The sequence below is a fragment of the Trichomycterus rosablanca genome, chromosome 19, assembly GCF_030014385.1.
Source record: "Trichomycterus rosablanca isolate fTriRos1 chromosome 19, fTriRos1.hap1, whole genome shotgun sequence".
In the NCBI taxonomy this organism is placed as follows: domain Eukaryota; kingdom Metazoa; phylum Chordata; class Actinopteri; order Siluriformes; family Trichomycteridae; genus Trichomycterus; species Trichomycterus rosablanca.
The window spans coordinates 9,019,863-9,044,657 of record NC_086006.1 but is presented as its reverse complement, the minus strand read 5'-3'; the positions used below and the strand labels follow the sequence as shown (position 1 = coordinate 9,044,657).

The window sequence follows — 24,795 nt, the reverse complement described above, 5'->3', positions numbered from 1 at the left end:
GTAATATATGAGTGTATCTGAGTGTATCAGGTGCAGCAGTGTTGTTGGGATTTTAAAACATGTCAATGTTACTGCTGATCAAATCAGCCCTAGTCTTTAACCGTACACCTAGAATGAGTGCTAACAGGGTATGTGCTCATAATAAAGATGCCAGTAATATTTAACAGTATTTAAAAATCCCAACAACACTAATGTACCTGATAAGACTCGTACTAGAACAACACACACTGCAATGTCATTACCACATTAGTATCAATGCGGTACTGAGAATGGTCCACCACTCAAAAATCATCTGGTCATTTTAAATACCTCCCTGTCACTGCTGGACTGAGAATAGTCCACCAACCAAAAATATCCAGCCAACAGCGCCCTGTGTGCAGCATCCTGTGACCACTGATGAAGGTCTAGAAGATGACCAACTCAAACAGCAGCAATAGATGAGAGATCGTCCCTGACTTTACATCTACAAGGTGGACCAACTAGGTAGGAGTGTCTAATAGAGTGGACAGTGAGTGGACACGGTATTTAAAAACTCCAGCAGCGTTGCTGTGTCTGATCCACTCATACCAGCACAACACACACTAACACACCACCACCATCAGTGTCACTGCAGTGCTGAGAATGATCCACCACTCAAATAATATCTGCTCTGTAGTGGTCCTGGGAGAGTCCTGACCATTGAAGAACAGCATGAAACGGGGCTAACAAAGCATGCAGAGAAACAGATGGACTACAGTCAGTAATTGTAGAACTACAAAGTGCTCCTATATGGTAAGTGGAGCTGATAAAATGGACAGTGGGTGAAGAAACAAGGAGGTGGTTTGAATGTTATGGCAGATCAGTGTATTTTATCATATATGTGAGGATTGGGTCTGACACGTTGGCTGGTTCTCTCCCAACTTCAGTCTTGCCTTACATGGACAAGAGACTTAGGAATGTAGGAGGACAGCTGGCAGTGGAGGCATACCGGCCAGTTAACAAAGTCCTGCTGTTAGCTTGGAATACAATTACTAAGCGCCTCTGTCAGCTGTTATATTCAGTTAACCTTTAAACTTTAGAACACATTGACTATACCAAATTGGCCACATTAATAGACATGTATAGACGTGATATGCTACTTATCATGCTTGTTTAGAAAATCAGAAAAGGTCAAGGTACTGTAAGAAGGTTCTGGTGTTAACATAAAACTACCCCCCAAACTACCCCCCTTCCTAAAAAAATAAAGCAGTAATAGTTCATAATATTAGGTCACTGGACAGTATGCTAAATTTGTAGGGTCTGCTATTTGAGCCCTGCGGATCCATACAGCGAACATGACGATCAAGGCGTTCCCACAGACGATCAGTTGGGTTCAAGTCTGGGGAATTAGGGGGACAGGGTAGTACTTGGAAGTCTTGATCATGCTCTTCCAACCAATAGACCACTGAAGTCGTGCGTCATTCTGTAGTCCTCGTTATGCCCATATTTGGAGACCCGGGTCTAAGTCAGATTTCCTATAGGAAAAATGAACGGGGTTTTCAAAAAATCGACTCTAACGCATCCTGTGCTAAATAAACATTTTCAGAACCCTGTACGTTTTGTCCTGTGTACATTTTTCTCCCGTACATCACTGGATCCCCTGAATTACGAGGTTGTTAAAGGGTCGTAATACTAATAATGCTACACGAAAGCTAATGCTACTGCACATTAATTAGACGTCACTGAACTACACCAATCAAATCAACGTACAACCAAAGGCGTAACACCCGACTGTCCTTGCTTTTTACTTTAATGTAGCTAGCTACTAAAAATATCAACCAAAACGTGTGAATATCACACCACAGTTACACTGGCGAATCACGCTGCTTCATGCGGTTATTTAAGAGGCTTATAAAAGAAAAAAAAAAGAATACATTAAGAGGCTTGCAGTTTAGTGACGTCAATTCAGTGCGCAGTAGCATTAGCTTACATGTAGCAATATTCATATTTTGACTCTTTAACGACTTCATAATTCAAAGGATCCAGTGATAATAGACAGAAGAATCTCCATAAAACAAAACGTAACAGCTTTGGAACATTGTTTATGACTACAGGATGCGAGAGAGGCAATTTGCAAAATCTACATTCATATTTCCCATTCAAAATCTGTCAAATGCTGTACATGTATCAGACATTAAAATTCTGCCATGCTGAAGCTGCCTTGGTCAACTGTTATTCATCCATTTCCATGTTTAACAGCTGCTTTATCCAATCAGGGTTGTGGTATGTCTGGTTTCCCTGCAGTACACACCCCAAACAGGATGCCAATCCATCCCCCTCCACAGACATAGCCAATCATGTGTATGTCAACACCTGGATGGCTGGGGATTTAAACCCTGTATCCCAGCAGTAGTGGGCTAGCGTGGGCTTTTTTTACCATTGCGCCACCCAACCACCCAGTGCTGTTATTGTGAAATAGAAACTTTTTAGGCACCTGTTACACCCGGCAGCATTGGTTGTGACTGAAACACATGAATTAAAAATTAGAAGGAGCGTCCATATACTTTTGGCCTTCCAAATTGGACAAAGGCTCATTTCTGCTGGACAGTGAGAATGATGAGATGGTTTTGTGTGAAAGAATTTGATTAGCTTGTCAGAGCCTTAATCCAGTCCAACACGTGTGGGATCCATCGTGCCTATTGCAAGGTGACCATCAATAGTGACCAATGCGTCTTAAAGCAAATCCCCAAAGATCTGCTCCAGAATCTGGTGGAAAGCCTTGAAAGAAAAGTGCAGCTGACTGGATCAGCAACTTTTTACCCTTTTGGAGAATGTTTAGCATGGAAGGTACATGTTGGTTATCACTATGGACTTAAATATCTAAATATCAGACATCCCAAGTCTCCCAGAAGTTCCGGGAGTCTCCCGCATATACATAGCGTCTCCCTGATGCCCACAAGTCAGATAAAATCTCCCGGAATCTAGAACGAGCGGCCAAGAGCGCACACACACACACACACACACGCGCGCACGCGTATTAAATCCGTTATCTGATATACAATCTAGTGCACTGTGTAGGGAACATAAATCAATTGTCTAATATACTGTCTAGTGCACTAAGTAGAGAACATAAATCCGTGATCTGATATACAATCTAGTGCACTGTGTAGGGAACATAAATCAATTGTCTAATATACTGTCTAGTGCACTAAGTAGGGAACATAAATCTATGATCGAATATACAATCTAGTGCACTATGTAGGGAACATAATTAATTATGTAATACACTATCTAGTGCACTATGTAAGGAACATAAATCATCATCCAGTTATACTTTCTAGTGCACTATGTAGTGAACATGAATGCGTTATCTAATACACTATCTAGTGCACTACGTAGGGAACATAAATCCGTGATCTGATATACTGTACAATCTAGTGCACTGTGAAGGGAACATAAACTAATTGTCTAATACACTATCTAGTGCACTACGTACAAAAACATAAATTAATATCTAAAATACTATCTAGTGCACTATGTAGGGAACATAAATCCGTTTTCTGATATACAATTTAGTGCACTATGTAGGGAACCTAAATCTGTTAACTAATACGCTACCTAAAGCATTATGTAAGAAACATAAGTCTATTATCTAGTATACTATGTAGTGCACTACGTAGGGAACATAAATCTGTGATCTGATATACAATCTAGTGCACTGTGAAGGGAACATAAACCAATTGTCTAATACACTATCTAGTGCACTACGTACAAAAACATAAATTAATATCTAAAATACTATCTAGTGCACTATGTAGGGAACATAAATCCGTTATCTGATATACAATCTAGTGCACTGTGTAGGGAACATAAATCAATTGTCTAATATACTGTCTAGTGCACTAAGTAGGGAACATAAATCTATGATCGAATATACAATCTAGTGCACTATGTAGGGAACATAATTAATTATGTAATACACTATCTAGTGCACTATGTAGAGAACATAATTTATTATGTAATACACTATCTAGTGCACTATGTAATGAACATAAATCATCATCCAGTTATACTTTCTAGTGCACTATGTAGGGAACATAATTAATTATGTAATACACTATCTAGTGCACTATGTAATGAACATAATTCATCATCCAGTTATACTTTCTAGTGCACTATGTAGTGAACATGAATGCGTTATCTAATACACTATCTAGTGCACTATGTAGGGAACATAAATCCGTGATCTGATATACAATCTAGTGCACTGTGAAGGAAACATAAACCAATTGTCTAATACACTATCTAGTGCACTACGTACAAAAACATAAATTAATATCTAAAATACTATCTAGTGCACTATGTAGGGAACATAAATCCATTATCTGATATACAATTTAGTGCACTATGTAGGGAACCTAAATCCGTTAACAAATACGCTACCTAAAGCATTATGTAAGAAACATAAGTCTATTATCTAGTACACTATCTAGTGCACTAGGTAAGGAACATACATTATTTTCTAATATACAATCTAGTGCACTATGTAGGGAACATAAATCTATTATCTTGCACACTATCTAGTGCACTATGTAGTACACATTAATGTGTTTGTGATGCGAACAGTTAGCTTAGTAGCTCAGTTAGCAGCTCCTAAAAGTTCTGTTATCACCCATATCCTTTGGTGTGTGCGAGAGGTTTTTTAGCTTTTTTTGGGGGGGGCGGGGGGATTTCGGTGTCCGGGTCCGGGGGTACCTCCCCGAAATGAGTTTTTGCAACTTGGGACGTCTGAAATATAATCATGCTCTTTGGCCTCCTCTGAAACTTGTCTCAAGTAATCTTCTCAATATGATCCAGAAGAGACGAAGACGGAGCTTCCTTCACTTCCCCCGTCTGCTGCCGTGCTAAATCCTCTCCCCAATTTTTCAACCCATATCACATCATTTTCTCAATATAACGTCATGATCTCTACATGATATCTACACTTTCTGCTGATTTATGTGTTTGCCACCATGTGCCAGGTGAAGCCGAATCATCGCTCAGCCACTCGGCTCTTGTTACAGAGCTGAATCCCAGTAGGTTCTTTCTATTTTCTCCAGTTTTATCCGTCTCAACTTTCAAGGGTGAACAGTTGCTCCATAGAGTACAAAACCCGAGAATTCCCCTTGTGCCCATCTCCAGTTCCAAAAGAGACCAGATTTTGGTGACATGATGCTCTGTCTGTCTGTAGACACTGAGGGAAATGTGACACTTCTACACTTATACATTCTCTGCGTCCTAAACAAACCGGGCACAGATAAATCTGAGCATCCAAAAATACAGTTTTCATCATCTACCATCCATCTATCAAACATGCCATCATGACCCAGATTTGTGCGCTGAGTTTAAGTAATCCGAGACTCATTTGGATCGACACTGAGTCTTCTCGATAAGACCTTCTCTCTAATGGGATTACAGTTTCCCTCTTTTATGATTCTTTCAACCTTTGATGTGTCTACTTAACTCTGGTTCCGTGGTCGACCTGTCTCAGAAGCGGTTGTAGGAATTCTAAGAATTTACACCCTACACTGTGTATCTCCATGGGAGCTATGATGGATCAAGGTCAGAACTCAGATCAGTGTGCAAGGAACCACCTGCTCCATCTGTGTATTTATTTATTTTATTAGGATTGTAATTACGCACTTTGGTTACATTCATGACAGGACAGGTAGTTACTCATTACACAAGATTCATCAGTTCAAGTTCAATATCAAACACAGTCATGGACAATTTTGTATCTCCAGTTTACCTCACTTGCATGTCTTTGGATTGTGGGAGGAAACCCCTGCAGACACGGGGAGAGCATGCAAACACCACACAGAAAGGACCCAGACCGCTCCACCCGGGGATCGAACCCAGGACCTTCTTGTTGTGAGGTTTCTTTTTACCTGCACGAGGCGAGTTCATATGTGAATCAGCTTTGTGTACGGAGAGTCACACCCTGACCATCAATCAGCCAGCAGAGGTCGGAATTGTATCAGTTATGAGGAATCCCCTCCGGCACTCTCGCTGTTAACGAATAAATCAATGTTCACGTAGGCGCCCAGCCTGCCGGTAGCAGAACTGAGATTCCATGTGCATTTTTAACCTTTTGGGCCACTTTTACTCGAATGATACAGCAACTGAGCAGTTTATTATTTAGTTTAACCACATTTAATGTGTGATTTATTCACGTGAGACAGGACTTGACACTTAACTGACATTTTATCTGCTGATTTTTAAGCCACAAGAGTTTACATTCATGGTAATGATGGACGTACGTTGTTTTCACATGATGTAAGGGATTTCCTGGCTACAACCCAAACCACATTTCATGTGCTTCATTGTGTAGAACTATATTACCATTAGTGCACTAATTAAATGTAGTATGTAGTACTGTACGGTGCAGCACTTTATAATAACTGCAATTGCTTTGAGCTCCACTTAGATTGACATGTATAATTATTTCCTCATATACAGACTTCCATCATTATAAATAACATCTATAAATCCAGCAGGACTAGAATTTCAGTACACTTCTATTTATTACTGTAATGGTGGTTGTTAAATATGGTTTGGCTGCTAATTTCAGCCAACTTGTCAGTCTCACTGTCTGCTCTTCCGTTTAACCTGGTGTCTTCAAGCTCTCTTTATGGACATGCATGTGTGAGTGACTGCAATCGCAACCACTCCTGCATAGTATATTCCATTCCCTTGATTAAACATCTAGCTGCCACCTATAATGCCTACAGAGCCATTTGTAATGGTGTTAGTCATAACCAGTTCACATTTAATACAAACATTTCTTTCTTTTCTTTTATCCAAGGTTAGGGCTACATCAGAGTAGGATGGCACAATATGATCATATTATATTCATAATGCATATACATACATTTATAACATTTCAGCTAATGATTGTCATACAAATGCTGATTTATGGTTTAATTTTCTTTTCTGTTGACTTTGCTGTAATATTTTGCTGTATGTTATAGTAACAGGTGCATTAGATTGCAATTTTTTATTCTAATTCTGCAGATTTATGAAACTTAATTCAACCCTACTATACTGTACTATACTATACTATACTATACTATACTATAACAATGTACCCCCCTAAATCACCATAAAGTTCTGTGCCTTGGAAACCAGTTCCTCCAAGACTCTATGCCAACCCAAAACATAGCTAATGAATCACTGACCCAGCCTTCCTGTATTCATCTAATCACAGGTGCTCGTTCAAAAACCATATCAAAAGCCTGCACACTGTTCAGGGGTGAGTGGGTTCCTACAAGCTGTAAGCTCTGCTCTGTCATTACATGCCTGCTGGTAAAGAGCGAAACAGCGTTTGGACTTTTTAAACATTTAACATACAGTTGAAACAGTCATGTTTCAGCTTACATCAATTACATTTACATTTTCGGCGTTTAGCAGGTGCTTTATAGTCATGTGACAGTATACTGACTAAGCAATCGAGTGTTAAGAGCCTTGCAACCTGGCAGACCTGTGCAGAATCGAGAAGAACAACTTGTTACAGATAGTGGCCAAAATTAAGGATCAAACCCAGTTGTCTGGGCTACCAGCTATGCCACCCATGGAAAAAACATTAATGAATAGTATTAATTAAACAGTTAGTTCCGACCTTACAATCTGATTGGTTGAGAAGCGTTCTAACCGTGCTGATATTCGTGATAACAGCACGGTCTTTTCACACCACAACTGTATTACTCCGCTGACGCGTATCCATTAACGACAAGCTTCCTGCACACAAACGCTCACGCAGGCGACACAGACATTTTTTCCGATCGCGTTTTAAATCCGTGATCTGATATACAGTACAATCTAGTGCACTATGTAGGGAACATATATCCGTGATCTGATACACAATCTAGTGCACTATGTAGGGAACATATATCCGTGATCTGATATACAATCTAGTGCACTATGTAGGGAACATATATCTGTGATCTGATACACAATCTAGTGCACTATGTAGGGAACATTAATGTGTTTGTAACGCGAACAGTTAGCTTAACAGCCCAGTTAGCAGCTCCTAGAAGTTCTGTTATCAGAAGTTCTGTTATCCTAGAAGTTTTTTATTTCTTTTTTTCCCTTCGGAGGTTCTTGCCTTTTTCTTCTTTTTCTTCTTCTTACCTCCCTGAAATGAGTTTTTGCAACTTGGGATGTCTGCTTTGTAGTGTTAAACTTTATATTCGTTGTGGAACTACTTTTTGGTGGAAGGTATTGTCAATATTAAAGCATATATTTATTATGAAATTCAGGGCTTCTTTGATTTATTTTCTTTCTTTATTTTGTAAAAACTGTTGTATAAAAGCAATAGAACACTTGAGGTCATCTGCGACCGAATCACAGCCATGATGTTAACACACTCCCTCTCGTGTTCTATTGCTTAAATGGCCAAAACAAAATCACATTCAGCTTAATCTAATTAAAAGGGATCTTCAAAAAGTTTCCGCACTTCTATAATTTGGTTGGAGACGGTGAGGGTGGGACGAGTAGTAATTGGTCGTGTCTGAGAGACAGAGAGAGAGCTTATAGTCTGGATTTTCACCTTTTTGGACGCTCAAAGAAGCTTTAAGTGGAAGAAGATTTTCATGTGATGATGATGTGAAAGCAGTGGTGCATCAGTGGCTACACGCTCAACCAAAAAAAATTTTCGCTGATGGTATTAAAAAGTTGGTACGACACTGAGTTTATTTTTTTATTTTTGAAGAACCCTGATAATAAAAGTACTTGAATCATGTATGATAGAGTAACTTATGATAAACTGACACGAGGAAAGAAACAAAAGAAAGGAATGGAAGTAATAGCAGTGATTCACCTTTAGTTCAAAGTGAACTGTGAGGCGTCTCTTTAATATACAGTTGTAGCTTAACTCTGACAAGCAGTCATTACAATCACTGAACTAGTGCCAAGAATTTGTTCAGAAAACAGGAAGAGTGGTAGCCAAGCTGAAGTTAACCGTAGATCAGGCACTCAGACCCTACTAACAATAAACATCAGACAAGTTAATGTTCATCATGCAATATTAACTACAACACACATGAAACAAACGATTCTGTCTTCCTGACACGGACCCCTAGAACAGAATCCACTTAGAACAGAATTTCCAGATAGTGGTTATTAGACCAGTCACAATTATTTAAGTACAGCTGTTTCATTACTTTAAACAGTCTTATGCAAAACCTCTTATTGACATAAAAAAATGACACATTTTGACATAAAGTAAACACAACCTTTGCAACAGCCTATCAGGTAGTGCAGTGGGATAATGCGCTAGCACACCAGCGCCGAGATTCTGAACTCCCAGGTTGGCTGGATGCCCTCTAGCAGGCATAATTGGCTAATGCCTGCAGCAGACAAAACTGCCCTTCAGTCTGCTGTGTGGGAAATGACCGGATTCAAAAAAAAATGGGGCTGTATAAGGACCTTGGTTGCCCAGGGCGGCTGCACAAAGGTGTCCACTGAGGTTGAGGTCAGTTCCAGCATGAGGTCATGTTGTTATAGAAGGGTCCTCACCAAAAAATGGCACAAAGTTGGACGCATATCATTTCTTATTAAATTAAATAGGATGTCCACATACTTTTGGCTATACAGTTGGCTCCTGTTACCAGTGTGACCCACCATTAAACCAATAACTGTGATTATCTGTATGACATTTAATAACAAAACAACAATGGCATGATCATGTGGAGCACACAGAGGTTGAGGTCAGTTCCAGCATGAGGTCATGTTGTTATAGAAGGGTCATCACCAAAAAATGGCACAAAGTTGGACGCATATCATTTCTTATTAAATTCAATGGGGTGTCCACGTACTTTTGGCTATACAGTTGGCTCCTGTTACCAGTGTGACCCACCTTTTTTTTAGTTTATGCATTTTCTCCAATTTTTCTCCACCAATGCCGATCCCAGCTCTGATCGAGGAGAACGAAGCTAACCCACGCCCCCTCCGACTCGTGGGCAGCATCCGTATGCATCTTATCACCTACGCTTCGACGAGTGCAGTGCAGCTCAGCGTTGTGTATGGAGAGACACACCCCGAGAGCACTCTTTTCTCATCTCTGTGCAGGCGCCATCAGTCAGCCAGCAGAGGTCGTAACTGCACCAGTCATGAGAGAGAGATTGACCCCTATCCGGCTTAGTCCCGCACATATCTGAACAACAGGCCAATCGTTGTTCATGTGGCCGCTCAGCCTAGAATACATCGATATGATGTAACAAAACAAAAATGGCATGATCATGTGGAGCATGCCAGTTAAACTCAAAGGTGTCCACTGAGGTTGAGGTCAGTTCCAGCATTCCTTTCCTCTACATGCCCCTAAATCCCTGCCCCAAGGAGGAAACCTTATTCAAATCCAGTCTTCCTCATGAACAGCATAATTCCTGTCCCGAACACTCCCTCTTTTCATTTCTCTCCTCTCCCCCGCTCCTCATAGCTCTATCAAAGACTTCAGCCGACCCATTGTTCTGCAGGGAACAGTTCCGGAGGGGCATTCCAGTCCCGGCCTCTGTGGTTCATACTGTAGTGCCCTGTAGTCTGAAGCCTGTGCCAGCTTTTCACCTGCCCTCTTTCCTCCTAACACAAACTCCGTACTACAGATCCCAGTATTAAGATAGCTTAGTGCAGCTCTGAGAGGAGGAAGGAGATAAACACTTTGGAGTAGGAAGTGGAGGAGTTGAGGAACGTGCACACATTAAAGCTGAACCTTTCAAACTGGGATTTATTAAAGCAGTTCACTTAAGGCAGTTGACCTTTCCCCTCAGGACTTTTTTTTGGCCTTGTTTTTTTTTCATTTTTTCCCTTTCACATAGATAAGACTGTTTACAAAGTATGTGGACATCTGACCTTGAGCTTATTGGACATATGGAGTTGGCCACCAGAACTTTACCAGCCTTCACTTTTTTTGGGAAATTCTAACTTACTCCTCTGGACCTTGATGGCATCCAAGGATGGTGTATATTCTCCTGACACACACTCCCTTCAATGTGTGCGCAGTCCACCAATCCCTTCTTATTTGTGCTCCTCAACTTTCTGTACAGGCGCCTGGGCAACCAAGGTCCTTACACAGCATTGTCCAGTCTTTCCCACCCAGCAGACTCCCACTGCAGCAGCCAATTTTGTCTGCTGCAAGCATTGGCCTATTGTGTCTGCAAGAAGGAGGCGTCCAGCCGACCGGTATCGGAGCTGAGGTTCGAACCCGGGAGGTCAGCATCTCAGAGCTGGTGTGCGTGCAGATTATCCCACAGTGCCACCTGGGCACCCTTCTGGAAAGGTTTTTAAAAAAAAAAAAAAAAAAAAAACATTTTAGGGTGTCTGTGGGAATTTGTGCCCATTTAGTCAAAAGAGCATTTGTCAGCCGCTCAGGTGGCGCAGCGGTAAAAAGCACGCGCTGGATACCGGATGCATGGTATCGAATCCAGCTCTGCCTTACTGGCTCGAGGCTGAGCGGCAACATGAGCAACGATTGGCCTGTTGTTCAGTTGGGGGGCGGGACAAAGAGCCGTGGGACGTGGGTCTCTCTTTGTCAGAATGGTGCAGTTACGACCTCTGCTGGCTGATTGGGGGCACCCGCGCAGAGATGAGGAAGGAGTGCTCTTAGGGTGCGTCTCTCCGCATGCAACGCTAGGTGGCACAACACTCATCAAGGTGTGGGTGGCAAAAATGCATCCGGCTTGCTGCTCATAAGTCGGAGGGGATGTGGGTTAGCTTTGATCTCCTCGGTCAGGGCAGGGTTCGGCATGGATAATTGGATAATTGGACATGCTAAAGGGGGAGAAAAAAGGGGAGGCACTGGGCTTTTCTTTTAATCAGCGTTCCACTTCATCCAAAAGGTGTACAATAAGGTCGGTGTGAGGGCTCTGTGCAGGCCGCACACACCTTTGCTTTGAGCAGAGGGACACAGGGCATTCCCCAGATTGTTGCCATAAAGCTTGAAGCGTATAATTTATTTAACATAATTGATTTATACACTACTAGCAATGCATGTAGCTAGAATGGGTAGGGCTGGCCTCGTACTTTTGGCCATATAGTGTATGTTATCGACTCTATATATATTACTTTGTATCATATTGTTAGAACGGCAACCTGGTAGTTGTGGGACTTAAACCACTGACAAACAGATTACCAGTCCTGTACCTCAAACAGTGAGCTATTAACACCTCGGTAGCTCATCCTTAAAAGTACAATTGCTTTAATAATACACAGTTTTATGGAAGATAATAGAGAAGCAAGGAATCAAAAAGAGTTGCAGGATGTCCTAGTAGCAGCAGGAACAACAGTTACACCGAGAACACCAAGAAATGAACTGAACCACTCCTAAACATCACCAAAACTCAGCTGCTAAACATTAAAACACAAAAGCACAGAGATGTGTGTAACATTTTTAGACAGACGCAGACGAATCAGAACTGTAGTCCAACTGTAGTCCACAGGAATGAGACCCACATGTAATTGCACATGATAGCTTCAGTCGTTAAGATGATCAAAGCCCAAATGTTCTGAAATAACCATCAGATGTGAATTCGCTCAGACAACTGATCTCTGATTGGTTCAAACCATTTAAACGGACTAAAATATGATGTAATTGACAGTAAATATGACTAAAAGAAAACACGTCTTGGTATCTGCTGACTTTTAGCTTTCACCTCCCACTATGTTCATTAGAGCTCTAGTTAGCCAAACATAACAATGAAATCCCACTCATTTCCCCTTCCTCCAACATCACAACACACTCTCTCACTCCACATGTCTATAGGTTTACTAATTCCCACCGAGAAGCCCTGTGTCTCCTCAAAAAGCGCATAAGAACCACCCCCAGTGACTAATACTCAATGCCCCAATGCATGATACCTATTGTGTAACATATCAGGGATGTATTGGATGTTGGGCTGTAAGCAGCAGGTTTGGGAAGCATCAAAGAAAAAGCAACAAACAAGCTGGACCCTCAAGATGTGCTATTCAAGCTGTTATGAAGACAGCAAGACTTGGTGATGATCAGATGTTTCCCAGACTTTTCAGAGCTGACCCTTCTACAGTCTGAAGAAGGTTGATCAGGAATGGTCTTTTTGGAAGGGTAGGAGCCATGAAACCACTTTTATGGAAGACGAACAGGGTTAAAAGACTACAGACATCCCAAGTCTCCCAGAAGTTCCGGGAGTCTCCTGCATACACATAGCGTCTCCCTGATGCTCGCAAGTCAGATAAAATCTCCCGGAATCTAGAACGAGCGGCCAAGGGCGCACACACACACACACACGCACGCAGGCGACACAGACTTTGTTCCCCGATGGTGTATTAAATCCATTATCTGATATACAATCTAGTGCACTGTGTAGGGAACATAAATCAATTGTCTAATATACTGTCTAGTGCACTATGTAGGGAACATAAATCCGTTATCTGATATACAATTTAGTGCACTGTGTAGGAAACATAATTAATTATGTAATACACTATCTAGTGCACTACGTAGGGAACATAAATTCATATCTAAAATACCATCTAGTGCACTATGTAGGGAACATAAATCCGTTATCTGATACACAATTTAGTGCACTATGTAGGGAACATAATTAATTATGTAATACACTATCTAGTGCACTATGTATGGAACACAAATCATCATCTAGTTATACTTTCTAGTGCTGTATGTAGTGAACATGAATTCGTTATCTAATACACTATCTAGTGCACTATGTAGGGAACATAAATCCGTGATCTGATATACAATCTAGTGCACTGTGTAGGGAACATAAACCAATTATCTATTGCACTATGTAGGAAACATAAATTCATATCTAAAATACTATGTAGTGCACTATGTAGGGAACATAAAGCCATGATCTGATATACAATTTAGTACACTATGTAGGGAACCTAAATCTGTAAACTAATACGCTACCTAAAGCATTATGTAGGGAACATAAATCTATTATCTTTCACACTATCTAGTGCACTAAGTAAGGAACATAAATTCATATTAGAAATACTATCTAGTGCACTATGTAGGGAACATAAATCCGTTATCTGATATACAATTTAGTGCACTATGTAGGGAACCTAAATCCGTTAACTAATACGCTACCTAAAGCATTATGTAAGAAACATAAGTCTATTATCTAAGTAAGGAACATAAATCTATTATCTTTCACACTATGTAGTGCACTATGTAGTACATATTAATGTGTTTGTGATGCGAACAGTGAGCTTAGTAGCTCAGTTAGCAGCTCCTAAAAGTTCTGTTATCACCCATATCCCATATTTTTTTTTTTTTGGGCTTGGGGGGTCGGGGTTGAGGTCCGGGTCCGGGGGTACCTCCCTGAAATGAGTTTTTGCAACTTGGGATGTCTGAGACTAAGATATGCTAAAGCACACAGAGTATAATGAAGATCAGTGGAAAGAGTATTATGGAGTATTATGAACGAATCACAATATGTGTACAGGTAGAGACGGAAGAATGAGGGCTTGCCATTGGTGTTGGCAATATGGTCCAGATTCATGGGATCATGAATGCTGAAGAGTACAGACAGGTTTAATTCATCATGCCATTTCTTTTGGAAAACACCTGCTTGGGAATGGTTTTATTTTTCAACATCATAACGATAACCCAGTGAAATCATATTTGGCCAGAAAACAGCTGATAAAACACTGCCAGTCATGAACTGGCCTCCACAGAGTCCAGACCTGAATATTATAGAAGCAGTATGGGATTATCTGTTTACTATAGTTGATGATTTGTTCAAAATTGACAACAAATTCATGTATTGACACATTTTTTATATAATTTACTTATTTATTTATATATTTATTAGGATTTTAACATGTAAACACACTTCGGTTACATTCATGACCAAACAGGTAGTTACTGGTCACACAAGACTCATCAGTTCACAAGTTTTAATGTCAAACACAGTCATGGACAATTTGTATCTCCAATTTACCTCACTTGCACGTCTTTGGACTGTAGGAAGAAAACCGGAGCTCCTGGAGGAAACCCACGTAGACACGGGGAGAACATGCAAACTCCACACATAAAGGACCTGGACAATTGGATCGAACCCAGGACCTTCTGGCTGTGAGGCCCTATATAATGTACTTAAGGTGCACAAGTAAAGCAGCAGTGTATTACGCTAGACCACCATTGCTCAACCCAGACCTGGGTTCGAATCTCAGTGGTGCAATCGGCTGGTGTGGTGTCAAGACAGACATGATTGGCTAGGTCTAGCGGTATGACCAAAGCCCTGGGAAGGATTGGCGCCCTGTCCAGGGAATTCCTGCCTTTGCATTCAGTGTTTCCAATTGGAACTGGGCCAGCCACGACCCTGACCAGGAAAAAGCAGTTCATGAATAGTAAAATGAAATGAAATTAAACATAATATTATACTTGCCTGCCCAAACATACCTATAATTACATGTATTATTATTTATTGCTGTTTTTAAGGTTGTGATGTTATGTCATGCTGCAGTCACCAGTCTCCAAGCACTGCAAGTCTATTTTTTTATTTATGCAGTTTCTCCTATTCTCTCCTAGTTTAGCGTAGTCAATTTGTCTTGTCCTGATTGACCCCACCCACATAGTCCGGTCATCCCACCCTAGCAAAGACGTGTCTGCTGCAGACCCTGCCAATTATGCCCGCTAGATGACACCCAGCCGACCGGTGGCAACGCCAAGTTTCGAACCGACGAGTTCAGAATCTCGGCATTGGTGTGCTAGTGGAATATCCCGCCGCGCCACCTGGGCGCCACCAAGCAAGTCTATAATCTTGCCCTGACCTGTTCTAATTCTGCTCAACACTTCTCACCTTCAATGAGACCTCTTTACCTTACGTCATTTTAAGTAACGCAATGAGCCTGTGTGTACGTGTGAGTGTGTGTGTTTCTTTTAAAGGGGGTCGGAGTTAGCGCGGGCTGTTCCAGGTCATAAAGATAGTTCCTATTAACTGACCCTGAATAAACATGCTCGCCAGCATGTGTGGCCGAGGTGTGCTGGACGACTTGGTGAAAATGCCTTGAACACAGAAACCGCAACAGTACAGAAGTGTTCTTGCTGAGTCTAATCTGTTTTTAGGGGGAGCAGGAAAAGTTCTGGTGCTCTAAAATGGCAAAAAAGGTTTGGACTGGGATCAAAAGCATATTACGCTCACACCTACACACACTTCCTTGGTGGCAAACGTATCTTTAGCTCTAATTGTAGAAACTATTTCAGAAATAACTGATTAAACGTGTCTGTGCTTTGATAGCAACAGTAACATTCTTGAATCTCATTGACCTAAAAAATTGAGGTCAGACTTGCAATCAACATTCCAATTCATCCCGAGGGGTTCAGTAGTGTTAAGGTCAGGGCTTGGCGCAAGCCAATGAAGTTCCTCTATACCAAAGTCATCAAACATATACACCGGCAGGGATACCCTGGACAGGGCTCCATCCATGTCAGTGTAGACCAGGGGTGGCGACGCACCACCAAAGGACGAAAGGAAATAAATTTTTCTATCACAGCTGTGACTGTTCTGGAGTCTGTCTTGCCTATGAATATTGTAGTCCAATCAGCGGCGAGTGGTGTTCCGTACAGTACCGCCCCTTTTGGGGCGATTTCAGTCTGACAGCGGAAGAAATTTCAGCTTCCAGTAGGGATAACCTACAAGTTTACATTCTTATACACATTGTGTATAAACTTTTTGGATGCTGATTTGTCTGGTAGATGATAAAGCCATGCATTAAGTACAAAAACAACGTATATATAAACCCACAGTTTGGGTAATTACTAATAAACTACTAGTACCATTCTCAACATAATAATTAATATTAAGGGAAGGAAACTTAAATATTATAAATATTATACGTATAACATTATACAGTATTATATTGACACCCCACTTGGACTTACCACAGAGAAACAGCAAGAGCAAAGTGTGCATCGTGTCCAGGTGATGCTTCAACTCTGCAGTCTGTAGGTTAATGACAAAACATTTAACATTAAACCAATTATATATATATACAAACACACATATATATATATATATATATACACACACACATATATATACACACACATATACAAACATACAGTATATACACACACACATATATACATACATATATATATATATACACACACACACACACATATATATACACACACATATACAAACATATATATACAGTGTATCACAAAAGTGAGTACACCCCTCACATTTCTGCAGATATTTAAGTATATCTTTTCATGGGACAACACTGACAAAATGACACTTTGACACAATGAAAAGTAGTCTGTGTGCAGCTTATTTAACAGTGTAAATTTATTCTTCCCTCAAAATAACTCAATATACAGCCATTAATGTCTAAACCACCGGCAACAAAAGTGAGTACACCCCTAAGAGACTACACCCCTAAATGTCCAAATTGAGCACTGCTTGTCATTTTCCCTCCAAAATGTCATGTGATTTGTTAGTGTTACTAGGTCTCAGGTGTGCATAGGGAGCAGGTGTGTTCAATTTAGTAGTACAGCTCTCACACTCTCTCATACTGGTCACTGAAAGTTCCAACATGGCACCTCATGGCAAAGAACTCTCTGAGGATCTTAAAAGACGAATTGTTGCGCTACATGAAGATGGCCAAGGCTACAAGAAGATTGCCAACACCCTGAAACTGAGCTGCAGCACAGTGGCCAAGATCATCCAGCGTTTTAAAAGAGCAGGGTCCACTCAGAACAGACCTCGCGTTGGTCGTCCAAAGAAGCTGAGTGCACGTGCTCAGCATCACATCCAACTGCTGTCTTTGAAAGATAGGCGCAGGAGTGCTGTCAGCATTGCTGCAGAGATTGAAAAGGTGGGGGGTCAGCCTGTCAGTGCTCAGACCATACGCCGCACACTACATCAAATTGGTCTGCATGGCTGTCACCCCAGAAGGAAGCCTCTTCTGAAGTCTCTACACAAGAAAGCCCGCAAACAGTTTGCTGAAGACATGTCAACAAAGGACATGGATTACTGGAACCATGTCCTATGGTCTGATGAGACCAAGATTAATTTGTTTGGTTCAGATGGTCTCAAGCATGTGTGGCGGCAATCAGGTGAGGAGTAAAAAGATAAGTGTGTCATGCCTACAGTCAAGCATGGTGGTGGGAATGCCATGGTCTGGGGCTGCATGAGTGCAGCAGGTGTTGGGGAGTTACATTTCATTGAGGGACACATGAACTCCAATATGTACTGTGAAATACTGAAGCAGAGCATGATCCCCTCCCTCCGGAAACTGGGTCGCAGGGCAGTGTTCCAGCATGATGATGACCCCAAACACACCTCTAAGACGACCACTGCTTTATTGAAGAGGCTGAGGGTAAAGGTGATGGACTGGCCAAGCATGTCTCCAGACCTAAACCCAATAGAACATCTTTGGGGCATCCTCAAGCGGAAGGTGGAGGAGCGCAAAGTCTCGAATATCCGCCAGCTCCGTGATGTCGTCATGGAGGAGTGGAAAAGCATTCCAGTGGCAACCTGTGAAGCTCTGGTAAACTCCATGCCCAGGAGAGTTAAGGCAGTTCTGGGAAATAATGGTGGCCACACAAAATATTGACACTTCAGGAACTTTCACTAAGGGGTGTACTCACTTTTGTTGCCGGTGGTTTAGACATTAATGGCTGTATATTGAGTTATTTTGAGGGAAGAATAAATGTACACTGTTATATAAGCTGCACACAGACTACTTTTCATTGTGTCAAAGTGTCATTTTGTCAGTGTTGTCCCATGAAAAGATATACTTAAATATCTGCAGAAATGTGAGGGGTGTACTCACTTTTGTGATACACTGTATATATATATATATACACATATATATATATATATATACTGTACATACATACATATATACACACACACACATATATATATACACACATATACAAACATATATGTATATACACACACACATATACATACACACATATATACAGGGGTTGGACAAAATAACTGAAACACCTGGTTTTAGACCACAATAATGTATTAGTATGGTGTAGGGCCTCCTTTTGCGGCCAATACAGCGTCAATTCGTCTTGGAAATGACATATACAAGTCCTGCACAGTGGTCAGAGGGATTTTAAGCCATTCTTCTTGCAGGATAGTGGCCAGGTCACTACGTGATGCTGGTGGAGGAAAACGTTTCCTGACTCGCTTCTCCAAAACACCCCAAAGTGGCTCAATAATATTTAGATCTGGTGACTGTGCAGGCCATGGGAGATGTTCAACTTCACTTTCATGTTCATCAAACCAATCTTTCACCAGTCTTGCTGTGTGTATTGGTGCATTGTCATCCTGATACACGGCACCGCCATTGGATGCACATGGTCCTCCAGAATGGTTCGGTAGTCCTTGGCAGTGACGCGCCCATCTAGCACAAGTATTGGGCCAAGGGAATGCCATGATATGGCAGCCCAAACCATCACTGATCCACCCCCATGCTTCACTCTGGGCATGCAACAGTCTGGGTGGTACGCTTCTTTGGGGCTTCTCCACACCGTAACTCTCCCGGATGTGGGGAAAACAGTAAAGGTGGACTCATCAGAGAACAATACATGTTTCACATTGTCCACAGCCCAAGATTTGCGCTCCTTGCACCATTGAAACCGACGTTTGGCATTGGCACGAGTGACCAAAGGTTTGGCTATAGCAGCCCGGCCGTGTATATTGACCCTGTGGAGCTCCCGACGGACAGTTCTGGTGGAAACAGGAGAGTTGAGGTGCACATTTAATTCTGCCGTGATTTGGGCAGCCGTGGTTTTATGTTTTTTGGATACAATCCGGGTTAGCACCCGAACATCCCTTTCAGACAGCTTCCTCTTGCGTCCACAGTTAATCCTGTTGGATGTGGTTTGTCCTTCTTGGTGGTATGCTGACATTACCCTGGATACCGTGGCTCTTGATACATCACAAAGACTTGCTGTCTTGGTCACAGATGCGCCAGCAAGACGTGCACCAACAATTTGTCCTCTTTTGAACTCTGGTATGTCACCCATAATGTTGTGTGCATTGCAATATTTTGAGCAAAACTGTGCTCTTACCCTGCTAACTGAACCTTCACACTCTGCTCTTACTGGTGCAATGTGCAATTAATGAAGATTGGCCACCAGACTGGTCCAATTTAGCCATGAAACCTCCCACACTAAAATGACAGGTGTTTCAGTTATTTTGTCCAACCCCTGTATATATACACACATATACAAACATATATGTATATACACACACACATATATACATACACACATATATATATATACACACATATACAAACATATATGTATATACACACACACATATATACATACACACATATATATATATATACACACATATACAAACATATATGTATATACACACACACATATATACATACACACATATATACAAACATATATATATATATATATATATATATATACATACATACATACATATACACACACACAAGTGAATGTTACTACTACTTACAGTACTCCTGGTGTACTCCTGGTCTCTCTGTTAGACTGAAGCTCTGAGTTTGTACCAGACTTCAGCACTAAACTCACTCACCGCTACTCGGACTCTCTGAGGCGGTGCTGAAGCGTTTCAGCGTTTCATGGAAAACCTGCAGTGGATTTTGGGGAGGGTGAAGAGCTCCATAAAGTGTCCTCTAATGTTCCCCTGTCACACTTTGAAAGGCGCTGTTGTTTGAAATGAAACTTCAGCTGTTCACTTCTCGTCGTCCTCAAACCGACTACATTTGAGCGCGAGGGCGAGCGCTCGCGCACTTAAAGCTGAAAGGGCGCGCTCTCGTGACTGATTAAAACATTGTATTACAGTTTTTTCTCAATAGCTTTGGTGCATTTCTCTGATCAAAATAAAAATTCTCATAACTGTTAGTTCAACCTCCACAAGATTTAGTCATTTGTGCACATCATAGTAGCAGTTCCTCATTCCTTCCAACAAATTGCAAATGCTTTTGGACATGCATCAATTGCTTCCATACAATTCTCTCTTATCATTTGCTTATGTCATGTCAGTCAAAATGAACTATACTTCTGAATGCTGAATAATCATTCCCTATTAAACGTCACTTCAAGGCATTTGAGATCATTTTAGCCGAGCAGCCAATAATTTGCTGCACTTCTCTGTATGTTTTTCCCTCTACAATCAACTTTTTAATCAAAGTACGCTGTTCATCAGAACAATGTCTGGAACAACCCATTTTACCCAGTATTTCAGAAGGAAATGCGCTATGACCAACATGTGCAACATTTTCCACCCTCCTACCTTAAATAAGGGCCAAAATTGACACCCGTTCTTCTGCAGAATGAATGACTTCACCAATTGAACTCCTCACTGCTATTATTTTGAATAACTCCCTTTTAATCAATGCTTCGATTACTTAGAATGTGTGGCATGCATGTCCTAATTGTTGGGTTTGTTTTGTTTTTATTACTCTACTACACTTTCATGTGATTTTTTTGCTATCAGGTTAATGGTGTCGGACTGCTATTTTTTTTAACACCACTGTATAAATAGGGTTAGTCTGTAAAGAGAAAAAAAATTGAACAATTCTATTTTGGCAAAGTGGAAAGAAAATCCAAGCTGGTCAGATGTAATTGAAAAACCACACAAACACACACACACACACACACACAGGGGTTTTTGTATCTGTTGGTCCTGGATTTTGTAAAGTTGCTTTGAGACAATGTCTATTGTAAAAAGCGCTATATAAATAAAGTTGACTTGACTTGACTTGACACACAAACACACTATCACGTCCGCCCACTACTGCTGAGATCTGAGTTCGAATCTCAGCCAGACACCAACACAGACACGATTGGCTATGCTTAGAGGAGATTGCATGGCTTGGCACCCCATCCTGGGTGTGTTCCTGGCATGTGTCCAGTCTTTCCGAGGAAACCATAGTGACACAGACCAGAATAAAGTGGAGATAAATTTTTAAGTCCACAGAGCAATCGCTTAATATTTTAATGATTGTTTGTATATTTATTTGCTTTAGATATTTTTACATGAATATAAGAACCTTTACACATATCATGGTAACCAAATGCCCCCCTCCCCGCTTTTGCTGAATGCCCTATAATTAATGTACCGCATCAACACAGTCATGAGCACCTAAAGCTGACAATGTACTCGTCACAGATTACAAGAACGGTTTATATTCCGTACAGTTTAGAGGTGGTATGTTTTTACGTCCAGTAAAAGAGTGTAAAAAGAATCACATCTGAAACCGATCCTTTTCAACTAACTCTAGCATTCTGAACGGTGCTCAATGATGTTTTGTTGTTACTGACAGTTGCTGAAGTAAACCATTTTTTCTCTGATGACTTCTTTAAAATATGAAGCATTGTTTTCCAAGTGCTCCAGTTCAATCCTCTGCTGCTTCATCTTCTCCGCATTCTCCTCGAGTTTTTGTTCCAGCTCTACAGCACAAATAGAAAAATTACTATACTAGTATTTTAACACTACATACATCAATCAGCCATAAAATTATCAAACTACCTCCTTGTTTCTACACTCACTGTCCATTTTATCAGCTCCACTTACCATATAGAAGCACTTTGTAGTTCTGACTGTAGTCCATCTATTTCTCTACATACCTTTTTAGCCTGCTTTCACCCTGTTCTTCAATGGTCAGGACCCCCACAGGACCACTACAGAGCAGGTATTATTTAGGTGGTGGATCATTCTCAACACTGCCGTGACACTGACATGGTGGTGGTGTGTTAGTGTGTGTTGTGCTGGTATGAGTGGATCAGACACAGCAGCGCTGATTGAGTTTTTAAATACCGTGTCCACTCATTGTCCACTCTATTAGACACTCCTACCTAGTTGGTCCACCCTGTAAATGTAAAGTCAGAGACGATCACTCATCTATTGCTGCTGTTTGAGTTGGTCATCTTTGAGACCTTCATCAGTGGTCACAGGATGCTGCCCATGGGGTGCTGTTGGCTAGATATTTTTGTTAAGTGGACTATTTTCAGACTCCAGCAGCACTGCTGTGTCTCATCCACTCATGCCAGCACAACACACACTAACACACCACCAGTGTCACTGCAGTGCTGAGAATGACCCACCACCTAAATAATACCTGCTCTGTGGTGGTCCTGTGGGGGTCCTGACCATTGAAGAACCGAGTAAAAGGAGGTTAAAAAAGTATGTAGAGACACAGATGAACTACAGTCAGTAATTGTAAAACTACAAAGTGCTTTTATATGGTAAGTGGAGCTGATAAAATGGTGTAGAAACAAGGAGGTGGTTTTAATGTTATGGCTGATTGGTGTATATTGTATAACATTAATATAAAAGCATACTTTTTAGTGTCTCCATGTCCTTGTTGGCCTTCTTAAGAAGCGCTTCTGCCTCGTTTTTTATGTCTATAACTTTCTGGGTAATGTTGCTCACTGATGAGTCTCCTAAAGAATCCACCTTCTCCTTCAGCTCTTTATATCGACTCTCTACTTTGGACAATTCCTGGTACAAACACACACACACAAACACACCATATAATAAAACTGCAAAATTTAAACATGGATGGTACGGGACACATCGTAACAAACCCACCTTGTTTAGATCAGAGGCAGCCTGAGTGGCATTTTCCGACAGGACTTTGGCCTGTTGTGCCAGCTGCCTGTTCTGATCTGTCTTATTCTTTAATTCATCCACCTTCCGGGATAAATTGGTCAAACGCATCATTACATCCATCAGGTTGCCTTCTAAATCTGAAAGCTTGTCCTCCACCTGGACAAAATGCATTAAGGGGACAGAAGATAAGATTTATTAGTCACAGTCATAAATAATATCTACATAAGCATGTACAACTCTTCCAAACAAGGGACTTCATTGTGCATTTTCCCACTTGTCACTGAAACAGAGTAAAACAAGTGTTTTATCTAATACGTTTGCTTATGTTTGAATACATTTATGCACATGGTTAATTAGTTATAAGCAAAGCAAGTAACATAAATTAAATTGCAGTTAGTCTAAATCATCTAGGTCCCTCCCAGGGCACTTGGGTGGCCCTCCAGATTCACATCACCACAGTGCTATTTGTGACATGTTTTACTACGTCTGTGATGAGCTGGTCAAAGCCCTGTGATGGATTGGCATTCTTTTAGGGTGTTTCTGCCCTGCACCCAGTGTTTCCTGGTGGAACCGGACCTACCATGACCCCGGCCAGGATAAAGCGGTTGATAAAAAAAGAAGTCCCTCGAAGTATCACAACCCTACAACTCCACAATGGCATTGTATCACTCACATTTGTGAAGAAAACTTACTGCAAGCAAAGATCAAAGACTGAGTGTGACTTCTAACACACAATTAAAGTCATTAAGTAGTTCAAGCCATACCATCACTATAAAAGCTAAAAATCACTAATGGAGCTTAATGCAAGTGATGCTGTTCTACACACTGTCACACTGCTAGCCTCGGTGTGCTCATGTGTGCCACGCCCCTCTTCTCTGTGTGCACACTCACTCCCCTGCCATGCCTCACAGGTGATTGGCTCCCTGAGCTAATCAGCCCCAGCTGCTCCTCATCAAGGAGCATTTATAAGGAGAGCTGGGGCAATGGGCAGGTTGGAGATTATTGAGTGTAACTCTGTCTGTTTGCCCCTGGTAATTCTGTCTGTTTGCCCCTGGTAATTCTGTCTGTTTGCCCCTGGTAATTCTGTCTGTTTGCCCCTGGTAATTCTGTCTGTTTGCCCCTGGTAATTCTGTCTGTTTGCCCCTGGTAACTCTGTTTTACCTTCCTCCTAGCTCCTGTCGGTCAGTTTAGCCTGTTCCTGTTA

The 24,795-nt window shown here is 41.3% G+C and overlaps 2 protein-coding genes across 2 annotated transcripts in view; both read right to left on the bottom strand.

Annotated features, from left to right (window-relative positions):
- The window catches only part of lamb2 (laminin, beta 2 (laminin S)), a 63,095-nt gene extending 42,588 nt beyond the window's left edge, over positions 1-20,507 (bottom strand). The window contains exons 1-2 of the mRNA XM_063014941.1: positions 20,469-20,507; positions 16,880-16,940 (exon numbers count right to left, since the gene is read on the bottom strand). Coding sequence (XP_062871011.1) covers positions 16,880-16,910 — 31 coding nt within the window. The 5' untranslated portion in view covers positions 16,911-16,940; positions 20,469-20,507. The remainder of the gene's footprint in view (positions 1-16,879; positions 16,941-20,468) is intronic.
- A 1,447-nt stretch (positions 20,508-21,954) lies between these two features.
- The window catches only part of lamb2l (laminin, beta 2-like), a 36,579-nt gene continuing 33,738 nt past the window's right edge, over positions 21,955-24,795 (bottom strand). The window contains exons 32-34 of the mRNA XM_063016037.1: positions 23,571-23,747; positions 23,321-23,480; positions 21,955-22,429 (exon numbers count right to left, since the gene is read on the bottom strand). Coding sequence (XP_062872107.1) covers positions 22,293-22,429; positions 23,321-23,480; positions 23,571-23,747 — 474 coding nt within the window. The 3' untranslated portion in view covers positions 21,955-22,292. The remainder of the gene's footprint in view (positions 22,430-23,320; positions 23,481-23,570; positions 23,748-24,795) is intronic.